Consider the following 20,489-nt stretch of genomic DNA (forward strand, 5'->3'; position numbering starts at 1 on the left):
TCATGAGTATATGTTGGTTGAAAACTCATTCATTATTTAAGACAGCAACTGTAGATTTCTGAATTAAAAAATTAGATAATGTGATTGAAGCATTTGAAATAAACTCCTAATTTGTCTATTGTTAACAATTACAATAATGTTAAAAATTATTCATTTTAAGAACTAATATATTAAGAAAATATAATCAACTGATGATATATTGTATTCAAATTAATCAATCATTTTGCTACTCCAATAAAATAAATGTTGTCTTTATAAATAAAAGAATTTCTATGAGGTGGACTCTCCTCTTATTAGGGAATCTCCTTTTATTTGGGAAAATATGAAGCATTAATTTCATCCAAACTTTAATTTCCTGGAAAAAATATATGTGGTGTAACGTTTTTTGCTCATATCCTATGTTTATGTTGCCTAATCAAATCAGACCATAAACATGGCAAGATTTGGGAGCAACCTATGACTGCATTTGCTAAGTATTTTATCTATTAATTTTACTTTTCCCTAGAAACATTTAATTTTGGCTCAAAATAAAGCAATACGCCCGTAGGGGAATAGAATTTCCCACCTCAGGATATATTTCCTTGGCATGAGGATTATTTTGGGCTGGTTATTTTTAAAAAAAAAATACTGCAGACATGAGAGAAACTCTGAAAACCAAGCAGAAGTTATCCTTTGTAAGAGACACTTACATTTGTAAGGGAAATCTGTACCTGGAAGGGGGAGGTGACCTTATCTCTAGAAACTTATCAATGTGGAAGTCAAGGACTTAAATCTTTAAATCTGCATAATAACCTTACTCTTGTATCCTATGCTTCTTCTGGTAATCTCTCATAACTGACCACCCCCCCAACTTGCAACTTCCTCCTTTATATTTAGCTGAAGATGATATTTAAGGTGACAACCTCAGTCATTCTGGTGAGTTGCTCAGTTTTTCTGGGTTTCTGCCATGTATACATGTTATGAAGCTTTATTGGGTTTTTTTCTTGTACTTCTGTCTCATGTCGATTTAATTCTTAGACCAGCCAGAAGGACATAGAGGGTAGAAGAATTGTCTTCCTCCTCTACAATGCCTAAATATTATTAGGATTAAAAATAGTTAAATGTCAAAAGTTGTGTAGTATAAGCAATAAAATCCATTTTAATTCAACGAATTAGAATGAGAATTACTCGAACCTCATGACATTGAAAATTAAAGATTTGTCTTTTATATTCTCACTGTATTTTTAATTACTCTCTCTCACTTCATAGAACATAACCAATTCTAATGATAATTTCTACTTTTAATTTAATTCAGAATCATATATGGAGTAAGGTAGTGGGGGAGAGCCTTGTGCTATATCCTTTATAGAATGAATCATGGGATCTAATGTCAAAGGTAGAAAAGACATGCATGCAAATAGTCAATGGAACATTATGTTAGATCTTATAGACCAGGTATTATATTATGGACTAGATTTATTGGGAAAAATATTCATGGAAGTTGGTCAATTGATAATTGATTTGGAGTTTTGACAGGAATAAATAGCTCATCTGCATTCTCCCTTCTTACACTAAGTTAAATAAAAACATCTAGCTATATGGATCTTATTCGTCTAATTAGAATGCAAATCTAACATTATAAATCTTTTAAGCATTTTATTTCTTGAATTAATTCTTTTTCTGCAGATGACTTCATAGCTCCTGGTTTCACATCAAATCTCCCAGAATCACAGAATACAAATGTCAGGAAGTAATTTAGAAATTGTAAAGGCCAAAGCTCATGTCCCAATCCAATTATAAAAGAGGAAAATGCAGCCAAAAAAATGTAAGTCCACAGAGAGAAAATAATTTGAAAATTACAGAAACCAACTTCACTATAATGACACAATTTTTTCTCTTGGGCTTTTCTGATATTCCCACATTCCACTGGTTTCTTTTTGGGATATTCTTAGTCATTTATATTATTATCCTGTTGGGAAATGGCATCATAATTCTAATAACAAGAATAGATTCCTCTCTTCAGACTCCCAGGTATTTTTCCCTCAGCAATTTTTCCTTCCTAGAAATCTATTATGTATCTATCGCACTTCCCAGAATGCTCATGGACCTTTGGACCCAGGAAGGAGCTATTTCTTTTTCAGCTTGTGCTACACAAATGTGCTTCTTCCTTATGCTGGGAGCCACTGAGTGTTTCCTTCTGGCCCTGATGGCCTATGATCACTATGTGGCCATATGTAACCCTCTGCACTACCCTCTAGTCATGAACCACAAGGTCTGTGTCCAGCTGGTGGGTGCCTCCTGGATCAGTGGACTTCCAGTCGAGATAGGGCAAACATGCCAGATTTTTTCTCTGCCCTTTTGTGGTTCCAGTCAAATCAACCACTTCTTCTGTGACATCCCCCCATTATTGAAGCTGGCTTGTGGAGACATCTTTGTGAATGAGATAGTGGTCTACATATTTGCTGTATTGTTTGTCACTGTTCCTTTTATGTTGATACTTAGGTCCTATAGTAGAATCACCTTTACTATCCTGAAATTGCCATCAAACACAGGATGGACCACAGCATTTTCAACGTGCTCTTCCCACCTCATGGTTGTAGTTTTATTCTATGGCTCAGCCACTATTGCCTATTTAAAACCTAAATTCAGTCAGTATGAAGGAATGGACAAACTACTCTCTCTTTTCTATGCCATTTTAACCCCAATGTTCAATCCTATGATATATAGTCTGCAGAACAAAGATGTCAGAGAGGCATTGAGAAAATTTCTTCTCAAATTTTCAGCACTGTGAGGCATTTGAACTAATAAACTACGGGTTTATGTATTTAATTTGCAGGCAGATTTAATTGAAATCTACTTGTCACTATTGTCCTAAATTTTTATATAAGCTAGTGATGTAATTTCCTCTGGTAGACACTTATTTTCTCAGTTATGATAATTGTGTTCATTTATTTAATAGTTTTACTTTTAAAGATCAGTTTCCTCTTCCCTAGTAAACCAGTAAACTGAGATGTGTAACTAAATAAAATAATGTGGCTATGTTCTATAATTGAAATCATACTGTTTTTTTAATTCTTTTGCTGATTCCTTTCTAGACATTATCTTAGCATTCTATATTAAAAAAGAAAACATCCGGAGATGCTGCAGAGTCATTACTGAAAAGAAATAAAAGATTTAACACAAAAGGATATATGTATAAGAAAGAGTAACACAAATAATGAATGTGTAGTGTTTACTGCAGCACTATTTTTCCAGGCAAAACAACTAGAAAAATGAATGCTTATATTGAGAAATATTTTAGTAAATATTGTGCATAAATAGAGCAGACACTTATGGAGTCATTAAGAAGACTATGTTGGGGGCTGGCCCCGTGGCCGAGTGGTTAAGTTCTTGCACCCCGCTACGGCGGCCCAGGGTTTCGCTGGTTCAGATCCTGGGCACAGACATGGCACCACTCGTCAGGCCACGTTGAGGCGGCGTCCCACATGGCACAAATAGAAGGACCCACAACTAGAATATGCAACTATGTACTGGGGAGATTCGGGAAGAAAAAGCAGAAAGAAAAAAAAAAGAAGACTATGTTGCACATATATGGTAACAGCCCCCAATAAATCTTTCCTTCTTGTACCCATGCCCTTTTGTTATCCCTTCCCACCTTGACTCTGGATTTAGCCATGTGTTTATCTTTGGTGAATAGGACATTACTAAACATCAATAGTACCTGGTCATTAGGACTTGTCTTTTCTAGCAAGGGAGATCTTTCCACCAGTAGGTCAAAAAGACCAGACTAGACTCCTGGACAATGAGAAGGAAATAGAAAGAAGCCACAGCTCATATACAAACCATATAATGATGAAATCAATAAAGAGAGTTACAATATGCTATTTTAAAAGTTTTGGAAACTATTATTTGACACACTCTGCTAGATATTTAAACCACATATTATTCATATGCTTTTAAATTTTGTTAGTCTCTTTCTATACTGAAATGTGCATTTTAGTTGGTTTTCCTAGAAATGCCCATATGTGATAGACTTTCTAATTCCTTGCATATCTGAAAATTTCTTTCACAAGGTAAAACTCTCTGGTGTGGAATAAAAGTCTCTGTGCTGAGTACTGTAAATAAAAATTTAAAAGGCCAACACTAGTAATACAAAGGGAAAAATACACATGCTGTCAGATATTGAAATTGTGGATAAAAATGTATGACCTAATTTTTTTATCTACACTTCTCCAAAACAGCATAGGCATTGTTTTTAAAGAAAATACTAATCAAGATAAACCAAAAGCTATGGGTAAATAGGAATTATGAGGAAATTTCTGGGTTTGATAGGTATGTTCTTTATTGTGATTGTGAAAATGGTTTTATTGGTGTATGCATATGCAAAATATGTCAAATTGTAAGCTTTAAATATGTATTTTTTATTATATTTCAGTGCCTCTAACAAAACTGTTCAAACATTTAAAAAAACTGAAATCAAAACAGAAACTTTAAGTAAAAGAAAACAAAGAAAATCCATTATTACTAGACTTGATCTACTAAAACTGCTAAACAAATCCTTCAGCCTGTAGCAACATGCTACCAGAGAAAAGTGCCTATCTCGTAAAGAATTAAATGTCATGAAAAAATAGGAAAAATAAAAATAACCGTTAAATATTGTGTTTTTGTTTTAATTTCCTTTAAAATACATATTACCTTTAAAGAAAAATTTTGAAATTTTTATAACACCCAGTACGTAACAGGTATCTTAGGTCATGTGGTAACTTGTGGCCCATGGTCAAGCATTCAGTTTTTGCAAAGGCCTAGAGCTTGCTCTCAAAAAAAGGCTATTTATCCACAGAGAATGGCAGGGACTTGCTTCAATAGCTAAGGGCTGTGCTGTAATTCACCTATAGGGGCCTGTGAAAGGTTCTAACCAGCATCCCTATCTGCCACTGATACTTCAAGCACCATTGGATCTACTGAAACAAATGGCTCAAGTCACAGAGCAGCTTACACAGTAGCCTGGAGCTGTTGAAGAGTCTTCTCTTGTTCTGGGCCCCACTCAAAACTAGAAGCTTTTGGATCACTTTGTAAACAGATCAGAGTAACACGCCTAAATAAGGAATATGCTGCCTCCAAAATCCAAAGAGGCCCACTAGGTATTGTGCCTCTTTCTTTGTTGTAGGAGAGACTAGATGTAGCAGCTTACCATGACTGCACTTTAGAAGAGATATCTCCACATACCCCACATTAGTGGACCTCTAGAAGTTTCACTGAGATAGAAGGCCCCAGGAATTCAGTTGGATTTATTTTCCACCCTATGGTAGAGAAATATCATACCAATGACTAGAGTTGTTGCTATCTCTTGCGCACTAGGTCCAATCAGCATAATGTCATCTATGTTATGGGCCAGCGTTATTCTTTTTTGGAAAGGAAAGGTGATCAAGATCCCTGCAAACTAAATTATGACAGACAGTTGGAGAGTTTATACACCCCTGAGGTGAGAGAGTGAAGGTGTATTGCTGGCCTTGCCAGTTGAAAGCAAACTGCTTCTGGTGAGCCTTATGGACAAATATAGAGAAAAAGATCGGTAGCTGCATAACAGGTACCAGAGCATGTGTTAGTTTGCTCAAGCAATGAAACCACATCTGGAACATCAGCTGCAATTGAAGTCACCACTTTGGTTAAGTTAATGATAATCCACTGTCATTCTTCAACATCTATCTTTTGCACAGGTCAAATAGAAGAGTTGAATGTTAACCTGGTTGGAAGCATCACCTCTGCATCTTTTAAGTCCTTGTAGGTGGCACTAATTTCTGTAACCTCTCCAGGAATGTAGTACTGCTTTTGATTGGCCATTTTCCTAAGTAAAGTAAGTTTTAAGGGCTTCCATTTGCACTGTCTCACCATAATAGCCTCCACTCCAGAGGTTAGGGAACCAATGTGGGGATTCTGCCAACTGCTAAGTATATCTATTCCAATTATGCATTCTGGAACTTGGAGATTAACCACAGGATGGGTTTGGGGACCCACTGGGCTCACTATGAGATAGATCTGAGCTAAAACTCTATTGACCATTTTACCTCAATAAGGCTCTACTCTCACTGGAGGGCCACAGTGATATTTTGGGTCTCCTGGAATCAGTTTCAGTTCATAGGCAGTGTCCAGTAGTCTGAGGAAATTATGATTATTTCCTTTTCCCCTTTGCAATTACCATGGTATAAGTGCATAGGTCTTTGAGGAAAGCTGGGAAAAAGATTAACAGCATAAACTTTGGGTAGTGTACTAGGTCCTTCCTTAAGGGAACCCAGCTCCCCTTCATTCAAGGAGATCTTCAAGAATGTTGATCTCCTCTGCCAAATGTATTTCTCACAGTGCTGGTGAAAGGTATGTCTTCTGGATCCTCCCAGGTTGGACAAGTACGTCTTAAATGACAGATCTATGCTAACATTCTATTACCCTAAGACATTGAATCCTTTCCCTACATTAAACCAAATCAGACTGCATATCACCAATTTGCTCACTATGGGCCACCTTTTGCTCAATGTTTTAGCCAACTATTCAAACAAACTCTTAGAGTCCTTTCTAACTCCCTGATCTGCAACATGACGTGCAGTCTTTGCTTAGTAGACCCATATCAATAAATTTAGCCTGATCCAATGTCATGTTTCTTCCATCATTACCATACAACCTTTATATATACATGTTCCCCAAATTACTGTCTGTATAAGTTAGAAAACTCAAGTAGTTCTTTTGGAATGTAGTGTACATATTCACAGGTCACACTTCATATCTCACCTTTAAGGGGCTGCTCGGACTTGTGTCTAATTATAGATCTAGAAGCAAAGAAGGATGGTGGAGATGGGTCCAGATGAGAATCAGAATTTTATTGTATGATAACTACCCCAGGAGAGGCTATAACATTTTCCTTAGGTAATGGAAGATTAATCTGCTCAATTGATGTCTGCTTGGCCATTAGAAGTAGCCTTACCATCAAAATTTAGGGGATCAATGTCCCTAGCTGCATCAGGGTCTTCTCATATGTTTCCATTCCATTTTTCAGTATCCCAATTTTTTCCCCAACTGATGCCCTCACTTTAGCAGTGGACACTCTGCAAGACTTGAGACTTTTCAGCAAACTCACCTCTGTACCTACAGGAGATAAGGGCAGACAAAGAAACTTTGAAGTCATTTATGTGGTTCTTAAGGTGGGAATTTTAATTCCTGAGCTCATGTTCTCTTTCCCCTCTTTGTCGTATGATATTAGGGGCAATAAGCCAATCTTGTTACACTTGTTAGTTTCATAAAAATGCTTGAAAATATCATACACATGGTCATCCAGACACTTCTTTCTTATAAACATTTTATTAGGAGTATCCAATTGTAATATTTTGCATATCTCTATTGTCATATCATACCACAGACTGTCAGTTTTTCTCTTTAGTACTGGAAATAGGGTCATTAAAGTCTTTAAATGACACTAACACTTAACTGTCTTGGGTAGCCAATTCTGGAAACTTCAGAACCAATTCAGAAAATTCATCTTTAAAACTCTGATTCTCTAGAACAATTGTCAGTAACAAAGTTTGCATTACTCAAGGTTTTCCAGAGAAACAGAACCAATAAAATGTATAAATACATATATAAGGAGAGATGGAGTGAGATTTATTATAAGAATTGCCCTACAGGGGCTGGCCCCATGGCCGAGTGGTTAAGTTCGAGAGCTCCGCTTCAGTGGCCCAGAGTTTCACCCATTCAGATCCTGGGTATGGACATCACACCCCTCATCAGGCCACACTGAGGCAGCATCCCACATAGCACAACTAGAAGGACCCACAGCTAAAACTACACAACTATGTACCATGGGGCTTTGGAGAGAAAAAGGAAAAATAAAATCTTACATAAAAAAAAAAAAGAATTGCCCTACGGAATTATGGAGGCTTGCAAATACAAAATTTATAGGATAAGCCCGAAGGCTAGAGACCCAGGAGAGCCAGTGTTTCAGTTGGAGTCCAAAGCACTCTTCTGTAGAACTAGGAAGAGCTGATGTTGCAGATGATGTCTGAAGACAATATCTTGGAAAATTCTCCCTTGCACCAGGGATGCTGATTCTTTTGCTCTATTTAGGCCTTCAATTTATTGGATAAGGCTCACACACTGTTAAGGACAATCTGTTTCACATAAAGTTTACCAGTTTAAATTTTAAGCTCATGAAAATCATTATCACAAAAACACCCATAATAATGATTGACTAAATATCTGAGTACTTCACAGCTCACCCAATTTGACTTAAAAATTAACCATCACAGATAAATGCAAAAAGCAAACCAACCAACAAAATAAATGTACCACACTCATCAGAATCGTTGCTGAAAAAAAAAGATAAGTAGAAACATATTAAAGAATTCAAGAATAAATATATATCATCTACTAGAGAAATAAATATTACAGCAGACATCAGAAGAAATGAGACACACCAGGAGATCATGAAGAGATATATTTAAGGTAGTGAAAGATAATAACTGTCAATTCAGAATTTCATTCCCATTGAAGTATTTGAAATATGTTTCCAATATATAGTCAAATAAAGACGTCGTGGGCTGGCCCTGTGGTGCAGTGGTTAAGTGCTCACATTCCACTTTGGCAGCCTGGGGTTCACCGATTCGGATCCCAGGTGCAGACATGGCACCACTTGGCACGTCATGCTGTGGTAGGTGTCCCACATATAAAGTAGAGGAAGATGGGAATGGATGTTAGCTCAGGGCCAGTTTTCCTCAGCAAAAAGAGGAGGATTGGCAGCAGTTAGCTTAGGGCTAATCTTCCTCAAAAAAAAAAAAAAGACTTTGTAAGGAAAGTAAAAATGCACAAACTCACACAACCACACAGAAATGCAAGTGAACACTCACATGCACACAAATTGAAATAACTGATAATCAGCAAGCTCGTGCTTCAGCAATTTTCCAGGCAGAAGGAGTTTAACAGAAGGAAACATGGGCCTAGATGAAGAAATTAAAAAAATCAAAAATGTAAAAATGAAAGTAATTATAAAAGTATTGTTTTTAATTTTATTTACTTCAAAAAAATAAATGACTGAAGCAAAACTATGCTGATGAATAGTAAGTTTATATAATACGTGAAAGTAAAATTTATGACAAAATAGTTATAAATAGTATAAAATTTGACTTTTTTTGGTGTTTTGCGGAAAACTTTTAAATTTGTATTCATAAGACATAACAGGCCATTTATCATTTTTTTCCTCTATTTGTGATGTCTTTGTCTGGTTTTGGCATCAGGGTAATACTGATGTAACAGAATGAATTGATAAATATTTCCTCCTCTTCTATTTCCAGAACAAGTTATGGAAGACTGTTAGTGATTGTTCTTTAAATGGTGGAATTCACCAGGGAAACCATCTGGGCCTGGGCCGACCAAACATTGATGAGGACATAACATTAGGAAAACCTAATATACCTCTGTTGTATACTTTTTAACCAAACATTGATGAGGGCATAATAGAATTACTACCAGCCAATAAGATTGTTTTTATAGAGAAGTATGCATTAAATGTTGATCACAATAAAAGAGGAATCTCTTTCCTTTCAAGAGTATGTGCAACATTTGGGAAAAATGGAATATTAGCAAAAACTAAGGTCTCCATACAGAAAATAACATAAACTGCATTCTGTTTTGAAATAAATGACAATTATTTTTTAAAAAATCTTCACAAACTGTTCCAAACAGCCATTTAAAAATAATTAAACTACTCTTATTTCATAGAGAAATAAGGGAAAAGTCAGAAATATTGAAAATGAAAGTTTGCAAGAGTAAAATAGGGGCCTGCCCAGTGGCGCAGCGGTTAAGTATGCATGTTCTGCTTTGGCGGCCAGGGGTTTGCCGGTTCGGATCCTGGGTGCAGACATGGGATCGCTTGGCACACCATGCTGTGGTAGGCATCCCACATATAAAGTGGAGGAAGATGGGCATGGATGTTAGCTCAGGGCTAGTCTTCCTCACCAAAAAGAGGAGGATTGGCAGCAGATGTTAGCTCAGGGCTAATCTTCCTCAAAAAAAAAAAAAAAAAAAAAAAGAGTGAAATATGTGAGATGCCACTGCAAAATCCACATCCAAATCTGACTGTCAGAAAAGAATAGCAAAATAGGCCAATGGGAAGATAAGGACAAATGTAAAAGGAGAAAACAACCAGAAATTCTAAAAGAACCCAAATATCTAAATGAAAAATTCTATCTCTGTTTCATCTACATTCCTGAGGTGAATTAAACTGTGTTTTTTGGTTTGTATTTTCTGGGTGATTTTTTATTTTATTTATTTACCAATTTATATATATATATATTCTTATGACTTTTTATTGCAGTAACATTGGATTATAACATTATATAACTTTCAGATGTACATCGTAATATATTTCAAATTCTGTGTTCATGTTCACCACCCAAAAACTAATTATAATCCATCACCACACATGTCTGCCTAATCACTACTTTCACCTGTGTTAAACTGTTTTTGACAGTACACTACCTAAAATATTCACTCATTAAGGGAGTATTTATTGAGCAGCAGTATGTGTCAGCCATGGTTCCAGATTAGGGAAAATGGATTAGGCAATAAATTAAATATAAATTAAAATACATATTATGTAAAATGATGATGAGCACAATAGTAAAATTTAAGGAAGACACCATATAAGGAGATACAATGGGGATGAATTGAGATTATAACAAAGTCAATGAGATTCTCACTAACAAGAGACCTTTAAAGGAAAGCATCACATGAATAACAGTGTGCAGAGCCTTCCAAACATGAGAAAGGAAATGCAGAAAAATTTTGGAGGAAATTTATGGTGGTAAGAGGTACTTTGTGTATGGAATGCTGAGGTGTTATTTAAATTTAATAATCGCACTTTAGGAGAATAACTTAAGACTGCACTCTATTTTCTGGGAGACTGTTCTGTTGATATTTCATGGGTTTTTACAAATAAAATATGATGATAATAATAGCAGTGATGATGAAAGAAAGGAAGAAGAAAATACTGCTACTTATAATAACCTTTGAGGAAGACATGTCTTGCAATGCAATTAAGGTCTGTTGGAAACAGAGCTGGACATGTGCATAGTAAAGACTCTGTTCTGTACATTTGTTCTTGGACCTTGTACTTGTTCTGGACCCTGAGGAGAGGTGGCATCTCCAAGGGCATCATAGAGGGTTAGAAGTCAAGAAAAAAAACAAAGCCCAAGCTGAGTCAGGGCCAAGCTGAGTCAGGATCAGCCCTGTAGAGAAACTCATAAATACGCCTACGGCTTAGTTGTGGGAAGAGCCCAATCTGCCAGCCAGTTGTACTTTATTCTCTGATGAGCTTGTCATTTGTCATTCTTGGGTTTAAGTATAATCTTGATAAATGCTAATGCCCAGTCTCTGTATTCTGTGAGGAAATAAAAAATGGGTTTAATGTCCATGCTCTGAATGAAATAATGGAATAATAAAAGGGGGAGGAAAGCACCCTCACAAACAACATGATAATGGACACCAGGGATTTGAACACATTCTCTGTCGTCCTTGAATCGTAGGCTGGAGTTAGATTGCTGCCAATGCATAGATCTGAGGATGGAGCAGAGTGCTTTGAATTGCACTCAGATGCCAATGACCCCATGGAGAGAGGATTGGGATTATGCGAACTGTGGTTTTGGTATCAGTTAGTTGGCATTTGCTCAAGGTAGGCAAATATAAAGTCACACATGATTGCAACTATGAGAGCCTGTCCAATTTGAGAGATATGGAGAGGAAAGATAATACCTACAATTTAATGTAAAGGTTACATACATATACAACTGTGCGTGTGTGTAAATAAACCAGTATTTGCATGTTGAAATCTTAACCCTCAGTACCTCAGAATGTAACTGTATTTGGAGATAGAATCTTTGAGGAGGTAATTATATTAAAATTAGTGATTTAGTGTGGGCCTTAATCCAAAATGACTGTTGACTTTATAAGATGAGGCGATCAGGATACAAACATTTAGAGAGAAAAGATCATGTGAAGACATAAGGAGAAGATTTTCATCTGCAAGGCAGGGAGAGAAAGGCTTCAGAAGAAATCAGCTCAATCAACACCTTGATCTAAAAGCCTAGCATGCAAAAGAGTTAGAAAATAAATTTCTGTTGTTGTAGCAATCCACTCTTTGGTACTCTGTTATGGCAGCCCCAGCAAAATAATACAACTGGTATCACCATATGTATGTATATATGTGTGTATGTACGTTTGCATGTATGTGGGGGACATAAACTTAGAAGCAGATTGATGACAGTTTTCTGCATGTGTAAAGACTGTATAGATACTGGGTTGACTATGATCTTTATTTAAATATTTCTGAGAAGAGCAGAAAGGAACTACTAAACTAAGAAATACCACTGTAATCATGACATTTTGATATGGAGGCAATGAAAATTAATCTTAATTGATATCAACTTAATGTTTAATGTGAGGAGTATATCCTTTGTGTGTATATATCTGAGAGTGAACTAAGTAAGAAGCAAAGAGATGACACAGTTTTCCTACATGTATGAAAACTGCCCAGGTGGAGATATGACTACAATCTTTATCTAAACATGTCTAAGAACAATAGAAAGATGCTAATACACTAATCAAAACATTTTTTATCATTTTGATATTGAGACAAGGAACATTTTTAATTTGTTTCAATTTAATGGTTAGTGTGAAAAATGTACTTTATTGATACACCAATTTTTCCCAAACACTCTTTTTACTGCCTCTTTTACATCTTTGTTCCTTAAACTGTAGATGATGGGATTCAGCATGGGAATGGCAATGCTGTAAAAAATCGACACTATCATATCCCGGTCCAAAGAGTAGCTGGAACTTGGTCTGACATACATGGAAAAAACTGTTCCATAATAAAGTGACACTCCAGTTAGATGAGAGCCATATGTAGAAAAGACTTTTTGTCTCCCTTCAGCAGAATGCATCCTCAGAATGGCCAACAGAATGAAACCATAGGAGACCAGGACAATCAGGATAGTGACTATCTCAATAACGCCCGTAAAGTAGAAGACTAGAAGATGGTTTTTGGTCGTGTCAGAACAAGAAATGGCGAGGACAGGAGGGATGTCACAAAAAAAATGTCTAATTTCATTAGATGCACAGAAGGATAAGTTAAATGCTGCCCCTGCGTGCACTGAAGCATTCAAGATGCCACAAAGATAGGAAACAACGATGAGTGGCACATAGACCCTGGGTGACATGTTAACTGAATACAGCAGAGGGTTGTAGATTGCTACATAGCGATCATATGCCATTGCAGCCAGGAGAAAGCATTCTGTGGTCCCAAAAGTAACATAGAAAAACATCTGTGCTGCACATCCAAGGAATGAAATAGTTTTATTCTCTGACAGGAAATTGATCAACATTTTTGGGGTGACAACTGAAGAATAGCAAGCATCTAAAAATGATAATGCACTCAAAAAATAGTACATAGGGTTGTGGAGTCGGGAATCCCCAATGACCAATGCAACCAGTCCCAAATTTCCTATCAGAGTGAAAAGATAGATTGCTAGAAATAGGAAAAATAGGGAGAGTTGTACCTCAAAATCACCTATGAAGCCCAACAACACAAACACGGTAACTTCACTCACATTCTTCACTTGGATCGTGTATAAATCTACATCTGATGGCAATCCTGGCATTGCAATTTTTATGTCCTAAAAGCAGTTCTTTTGAAAATAGAACCCACCCAATTATATCCTTATGTTTGCTTCTGAGAAGGGCATATTGGAATCCTTGGCAGTGAAGGAATATGTGGTAATGAAGAAGTCGAGTCCAAGTGGCTGCCTTACCCTGTATAAAGTAAAGAAATTATTTCATTCAGTCATTTGGTAAATCTGTCATGTTAAAAAAAAGACGATTTCCTTGGTTTAATTTTTAGTTTATTTTCTATTTAATTTATTCCCTCCAGTCTTCACGTTACATCGTCTTAAAACTCACAAAGACAAATGAATATACACATTTTTAAGTGCAAAAGTATTATAATAGAAAGCACTACACTTCTGAGTACTAATCCAAGATTTTCTAGTGTGCATGAAATGTTTTTCCTTAATGTTCATAATTGGTAAAATGGGTGCAAATACACTTGCAACACAAGATTGTGTGGAGATAAATTATAAAATCAATATAAAAATCATTTAAATCTTAAAAAAGTCCCAAAGGACTAGAAAATGCAATAACTTAGACTTATTTTTCAGCTTGCTGTACAAAGCAGCCTTTTTCAGGCAAACCATTTGACATCATTTATGGCTATTTTCCCATTTCATTAGGACTTCTATAACAGTGGTGAACAGAACAATAGACCTTATTCTGGAGGTAGATGCAAAGAAAGATAGAACATTGTTCTTTTGTTTTGTTTTACGCTTTCTTTCTTTGAAACACATAACACTAAATTGTCCATTTTTTCCTCCACAATTTATTATGCTACTAATATTTTCCAAATTTTAACCAACACCAATGTAAAATTTTTCTCCATACATATACTCATTAGCCCTGCAAAGACCTTGAGTGCATTTTTGAGACATATTTCTGTCCAAATCAGTCATGGCCATTCTTTTAATATATTACAGTTTTTTTAAGAAGTTTCTAAAATTTCTATAAAATAAATATCACCTAACAGATAATATATTGCTTATACAACCTATTGCTAACAGAATAAAATCATTATTTAAACCAGAATATTGTGTTTTGTTTCCAATATATTTCTCTATGCCATCAGACTATTGCTCTTTAAGTGAAGTATAAAGAAAGGAAAATGCATAATAAACAAAAAGTTAGAGTCACCTGTATCTAGACTGAAAGCCTCTATCATTGAAACATATTTAAATATTGTCTATTATATTTAAGAGCAAGACTTCAGCATGGTGACTTGGTGTTTCCTTCAGCTTGTCATAGAACAAAATACATTTAAAGCAGTGAAAAATCTGCCGTGTGCAGATGCTGGCTGAATTCAATGACCTACAGATGACTTATCTTACTAACACAAAATACATCACATTTTTGTCATACTGAGATGACCATACGGCAAGAAGAGAATGAACAAACTATCATTAGAAGGAAAAGAAAGTCTTAGCTTCCCAGGAGATCTTCCCAGTTTTGTGTGACATTTTCCTAATACATAGAATAAATAGCTTTTTAAGGGTGGGATTATGAACAAAAATGCTTGTTCAATCCTTAAAGAATTCTAGAATAAAAAAATAGTTAAAATAAATATTAGAATCTATGTTACTTCAGACAATTCACTCATTATTTATGATAACTCACACACCCGACTGAATTATAATAAATTCTAGTTTGGTTTGAATTTTTAAATAAATAAAATAACATAAATCCTTAATTAATAGCATAAAATATTGATGTATAGTTTAGGCATTACAAAAAATACATTGATGTTTATAAATTTCTTCATTTTCTCTCTTTCTTCCACTATCTCTCCCTCCCTGTCTCTCTCTCTTTCAAGAATACATGCAAAAATATGTATTAAATTGAGTCAAGGACCAAACAAGAATTTGGCAGATAGGAAGAAGCACTGTGAAAAGACATGACATTATGAAAGCAAATTTTGAAAAATGCACTGATAGGTGGTCTACTAAAGGAATCCATTACAAAATACATAGCACCAGACAATTGCGAAAGATTAAGAACATTATATTTGGACAGTAAAACCCTGTTTTAAAATCTCAGATTTAGCACTTGTTGACAGTGTGACCTTGTAAAAGTAACTTTATTCTTCCAAACCAAAGAATAACTAAGATTGCCCAAATTTTGAGGCATATCTTGGATACTACATGAACATGGTATGATTTCAGAGTGCTTATTTATGAGATGCATTGAAATGTTATATTAGATTAAAATGTTAATTTTATGTGAAGTGTATATGTAAATGAAATAAGATATTCAAACTTTATTTAACCACAACAAAATAAAGAGGGAGCTGTAAAAGCAATTTCTTATGTAAGCATAGAGCAATGAATTGGTTCCAAACCAGAAGCTAAGTATTTATTAAGTTAGCTACACATATATTTGTTTTATGACACAAAATATATTCGAATACCATTCTCATGGGATTAAGGCCAGTGAATCCCAAAATTAAATGTTATCAGGAACCTTAAAAATGAATGTCTGTCATTACATTCTGACTTTGGGCATGTCAGTAAAACAATACTATGTTTTCTTAAGTCCCTCTGATAATTTGGTCCATAATAAATTTCTCACAATTTTGTATCTCTGATCTTATCTGTAGGGCAAGAAAGTGGTTTATGAATGGAGACATGTTTTATTCCCAATCATGTCCCATTAGAGCAATTATCCACTTCACTGTAGAGAATTCAGGAAGGATAGACTAAAAGTTTATTTACTTTCTCCAAGGTGTTCTTTAAATAGGCGTTTCTGTCAACTAATATTTAAGGAAATTGGAACTGATTGTGTTTACATTTAGCTGATTTCACTCTAAGAGATAGAGACTGGAAAGATAAAATTATAGATCCCAAAATTTTTAACAAAACATGATCATTTTTGAAAACTAAAATCAGTCCCTCAACCCTCATTAGAATGGTACAACAGGCACTAAACTTCAGAAGAAGGGAAAGCTAAGACAGTAGCTACTACATGTTGTTAAGTGGATACTAGATGGTAGACATTTTGTGTGCATTATCTTATGTAATCTACACAGCAACCTGTAAACTAAATCATTCAGTGTCCATTTGTACGGAGACAACTGAGGACAAGCTAGACCTATAAGTTGACCAAGCTCACATAATAAATCTCTAGTCGAGCCAGGATTCAATCCAGGGTTTCTCTGTTGCCATATATTAAGCTATTTCCACTTGACCATATTGCAGACTCATTGTGACATGCCACAATTCTGGAACTGTTATACGCTAGAAATATTGCAAAATAAGATGCTCAAGCATCTGAGTTCTTTTATAAAGCTATCAAGCTTAAGTATCATGATACTAAAACAAAAAAATAAGAACATGAAGTAGTTTCTACATCAATTAACTGAATAATAAAATACATTTAAAATTCACTTCTATCCTTCCGAGAGAAAAAAATTATGACCCCCCATGGTATATACACAGTGGCTAGTTGATAGATAATATTCTATTTAATAATTTTTATAAATTTTAAATACAGTCATTTATTTTTACTACCCTTATTGTGACTATTATTTTCTATCAAAGAAATTAAAGCAAATTTCTAATTTAGAGCTCTATTGACCTAAATGTTTTGGGAGTCTTTCCTATTTGCTCTCCAATGTTCCCTGAAGTTCCCTGATTCAATTTTTAATTCAATTTCGAGCTAACTAGAAATGTCTATCTCAGATTCAAATATTAAAAAATAGAATATGGTTTTACATTCAAGGTTATAGCTTCTAAAATATTTTCTAAGTGATAAAAAAAAAAAATCCCTCTTACCTGTGGAAATGAACTTCTCGCTCAATTAAGGTGTGCTATGAATCCTAAGCATTTGGACCCTTATACCAGGTTTTCCAGCTCTTCTTAAAGTCCATAGGGATGCTCCTAGGAGGAAACACACATTGTCTTCTGGGACAGAAAAGTAACAAGATAATTTTGATTTTTTCTGTCGTAAACAAGTGAATGGCTCTGGAGCAATGTACTACATAATCAGAAATGATTACATGAATGCACTTTGGTCTCTGGTATATAATGATCCCTCAGTGGAAAAGGAATATGCATAGGGCTGGAAAAGAAATCTAACAATACAGGTCATAGTCCTAGCTCTGATACTAAATAGCTATGTGTCATTGAGTTTATGACAAATTCGCTGAAATCTAGAGCCCTCTTTCTGGGAAAATAACTTGTTTACTTCTCTCAAAATCCTGTAAACATGTACATAATGAAATAATATGAAAGCATAACCTATGATAGAATTTATAATCATTTAGTAAAGATTAGTATAACTTTTCAAGTACTACACTTCTAATTGTTATGAGAAATACAATTAAGCTCATTGAGAGTTTAATAGAGGAAATAAGATATAAATGCATGAATAGGAAGTATTGACAAGGGGGATGGGACAATACACAGATAACTGTAGTATCTGATGTAAGAGAACATTAGATATTAGCGATCTGGAGGAGATAAAGGTGAGGCTTTTTGAGTTGTAGTCTTGTCTTTTCTTGGGGATTCTACATACTAATCTATGGATTGGTACCTGGCAATGTATGTAAGGAATTTTTCAAAAAATTGTGAAGAATACATAGATGCCTAAGCCCTAAACCCAGAGACTCTAAATTAGTAGTTAGGGAATATTGGTCATGGGATCTGAATGTTAAGAAAAGACAAAAGAGAAGAAAAGAAAAAAGCAGAAGGGAAGAAGGAAAGGAGACGGAGAAAGGAAAGTAAGAAAAATATTTGTAGAGAGCCCAGTTGTGAACAAAGTATCTATTGATTAAATGCAGTCTCAAATGATCTGTATATTCAAAGTAACCCAGATTAAAATTAAAACATTTTTTCAAAAATTGATGAAGTTACTCTACAATTTATATGAAAAGGCAAAGGAACTAAGACTGTCAAAACAGTTATGAAAAAGGATAGTGTTTAAGGACTCATATAATTTTATTTCTATATTGACCACCAACCTATGATAATCAAGAGAGTATAGGATTGATGAAAAGATAGCCATCTAAACTTATGCAGCAGAATACAGTTTTTAGAAATAAACTCACACAATATACTCAATGAATTTTTCACAAAGTTTCTAAGGCAAATCTATGGAAAAAGGATAGTGTTTTTTAAAAAATGACTTTGAATATGTAGAATGGTCTTATGCCACAAAAGAAAGTGGCATTGACTCATTCTTTTCACTATCTATAAACCGTGTCTCAAAATAATTCTTAAACCTTGGCATAAAACCTAAAGTATAACATTTCTAGAGAGAACATAAGGCAAGATTTGTGTGATGATGGGTTATTAACAAAGTTTTATAAAAAACACAAAATGCATGAACCATAGGAGAAAAAAGTGATAAAATGTTATTCATCACTATTATGTCTTCTGTTTTGTGAAGGACATTGTTAAGGGAATGAAGAAACCAGCCACAGACTTGTACCAAATATTTGCTAAACAGCTATCCAGTAAAGAACATTTATCAAGAATATATAAAGAATTCTAAAACTCAATAATATGAAAACAAAAGAAAAGATAAACAATAAAATGGTGGACATAAACTTGAACAGATGCTTCACCAGCGAAGATACACAGATGGCAACTCAATGAATGAAAAAACTGTTCAATGCCATTTGCAAATGACCAAATACAATTTAAAAACACGATGTGATCCATGCATTTATTAGACTGATTAGAATCTTTAAAGTACGATAATAAATTCAAAACAAAGTGCTCACAAGGACACAAAATGCCTGGAGCTCTCATCCATTGCTGGTAGGCAATAAAATGGTGCAACAACTTTAGAAAACTGTCTGATGGTTTCCCATGAAGTGAAACATACACTGACCACATGACCCAGTAATGTCACTCTGAGTTATTTACTGAAGATAGAAGAAAACATATGTCCGTACCATTACCTATATGCCAGTATTTATAACAGCTTTACTCACTATATTTCAAAACTGCAAATAATCCAAATGTCTATCAACTGATGAATGGATAAATTAACTGTGAACATCCATGATCTTTACTCATTCCTGAATTTGTTGTTTATGATGGACTTTCTGATATATTCATGGTGGTGGTGTAGCCAATAAGAAACTAATTCCTCATCAGATCTTATATTTAGCAGGCTAGACTACTGCCCCCAACAAATGGACTGGTGATTAGGGACTGTTTTACTTAAGAATGAAATATCTCTTCTTAAACAATTGATGTCCCCAAACTATTTCCCTAAAAGTCATTATAACTATCCTTGTTCTTTTGCACTTTATTTAGCTATCTTGGTACTTTCCTCTTCTTTTTTTTTTTTTTTCCCCAAAAAGACACTAGCTATAAATAGTATTGTATGGTAAGCCTTTGGAGAATAATTTCTGAATGACTCTACCTTATATTTTCAGGAGTTTTATCCATTCAACACATTGATGTTGCCTCTTTCTGATTAAAAAAATTAACCTATGATTAATCTAAGGACAGATCAATAATAGAGCCTTCATAAAAAGATATTGTAGAGGATTTGAGTGAATCTTTTAAGTGTTTCCACCCACTAAAATTGTAAACTAGGACAGAGATAGGCAGTCTTCAGGAGAAATTGGAACTAGCTGTCTGAACAAGGTCCGTATATTTTTGCATCTCTATGTTCTGCTTCTGTACCTGTTATCTTGATTCACTGTTTGTTGAAAAGCTTTGAGTACATGGAAGGATTATAATAGTGACATCCCTAGAGTTGTATGTTATTCTTTACTAACGCAAAAAATATGAATGCATTCTTGCTTTTTCAGAGAAATAATATGATGTGGATTTAACTACATTGCCCCAAGATGG

The 20,489-nt window shown here is 34.8% G+C and overlaps 2 protein-coding genes across 2 annotated transcripts; one reads left to right on the plus strand and one right to left on the minus strand.

Annotated features, from left to right (window-relative positions):
* Positions 1 to 1,759: 1,759 nt before the first annotated feature.
* LOC124229116 (olfactory receptor 10AG1-like) lies at positions 1,760 to 3,590 on the plus strand. The gene is made up of 2 exons (XM_046644219.1): positions 1,760 to 2,745; positions 3,551 to 3,590. The coding sequence occupies exons 1-2, from the start codon at positions 1,760 to 1,762 to the stop codon at positions 3,588 to 3,590; spliced, it is 1,026 nt and encodes a 341-aa protein (XP_046500175.1).
* A 9,093-nt stretch (positions 3,591 to 12,683) lies between these two features.
* Positions 12,684 to 13,676, minus strand: LOC124229547 (olfactory receptor 5T1-like). Its single transcript, XM_046644815.1, has one exon. It carries the CDS (start codon positions 13,674 to 13,676, stop codon positions 12,684 to 12,686), a length of 993 nt encoding a protein of 330 aa, XP_046500771.1.
* Positions 13,677 to 20,489: the final 6,813 nt, after the last annotated feature.

This window comes from Equus quagga, chromosome 17, assembly GCF_021613505.1.
Source record: "Equus quagga isolate Etosha38 chromosome 17, UCLA_HA_Equagga_1.0, whole genome shotgun sequence".
Taxonomy (NCBI): domain Eukaryota; kingdom Metazoa; phylum Chordata; class Mammalia; order Perissodactyla; family Equidae; genus Equus; species Equus quagga.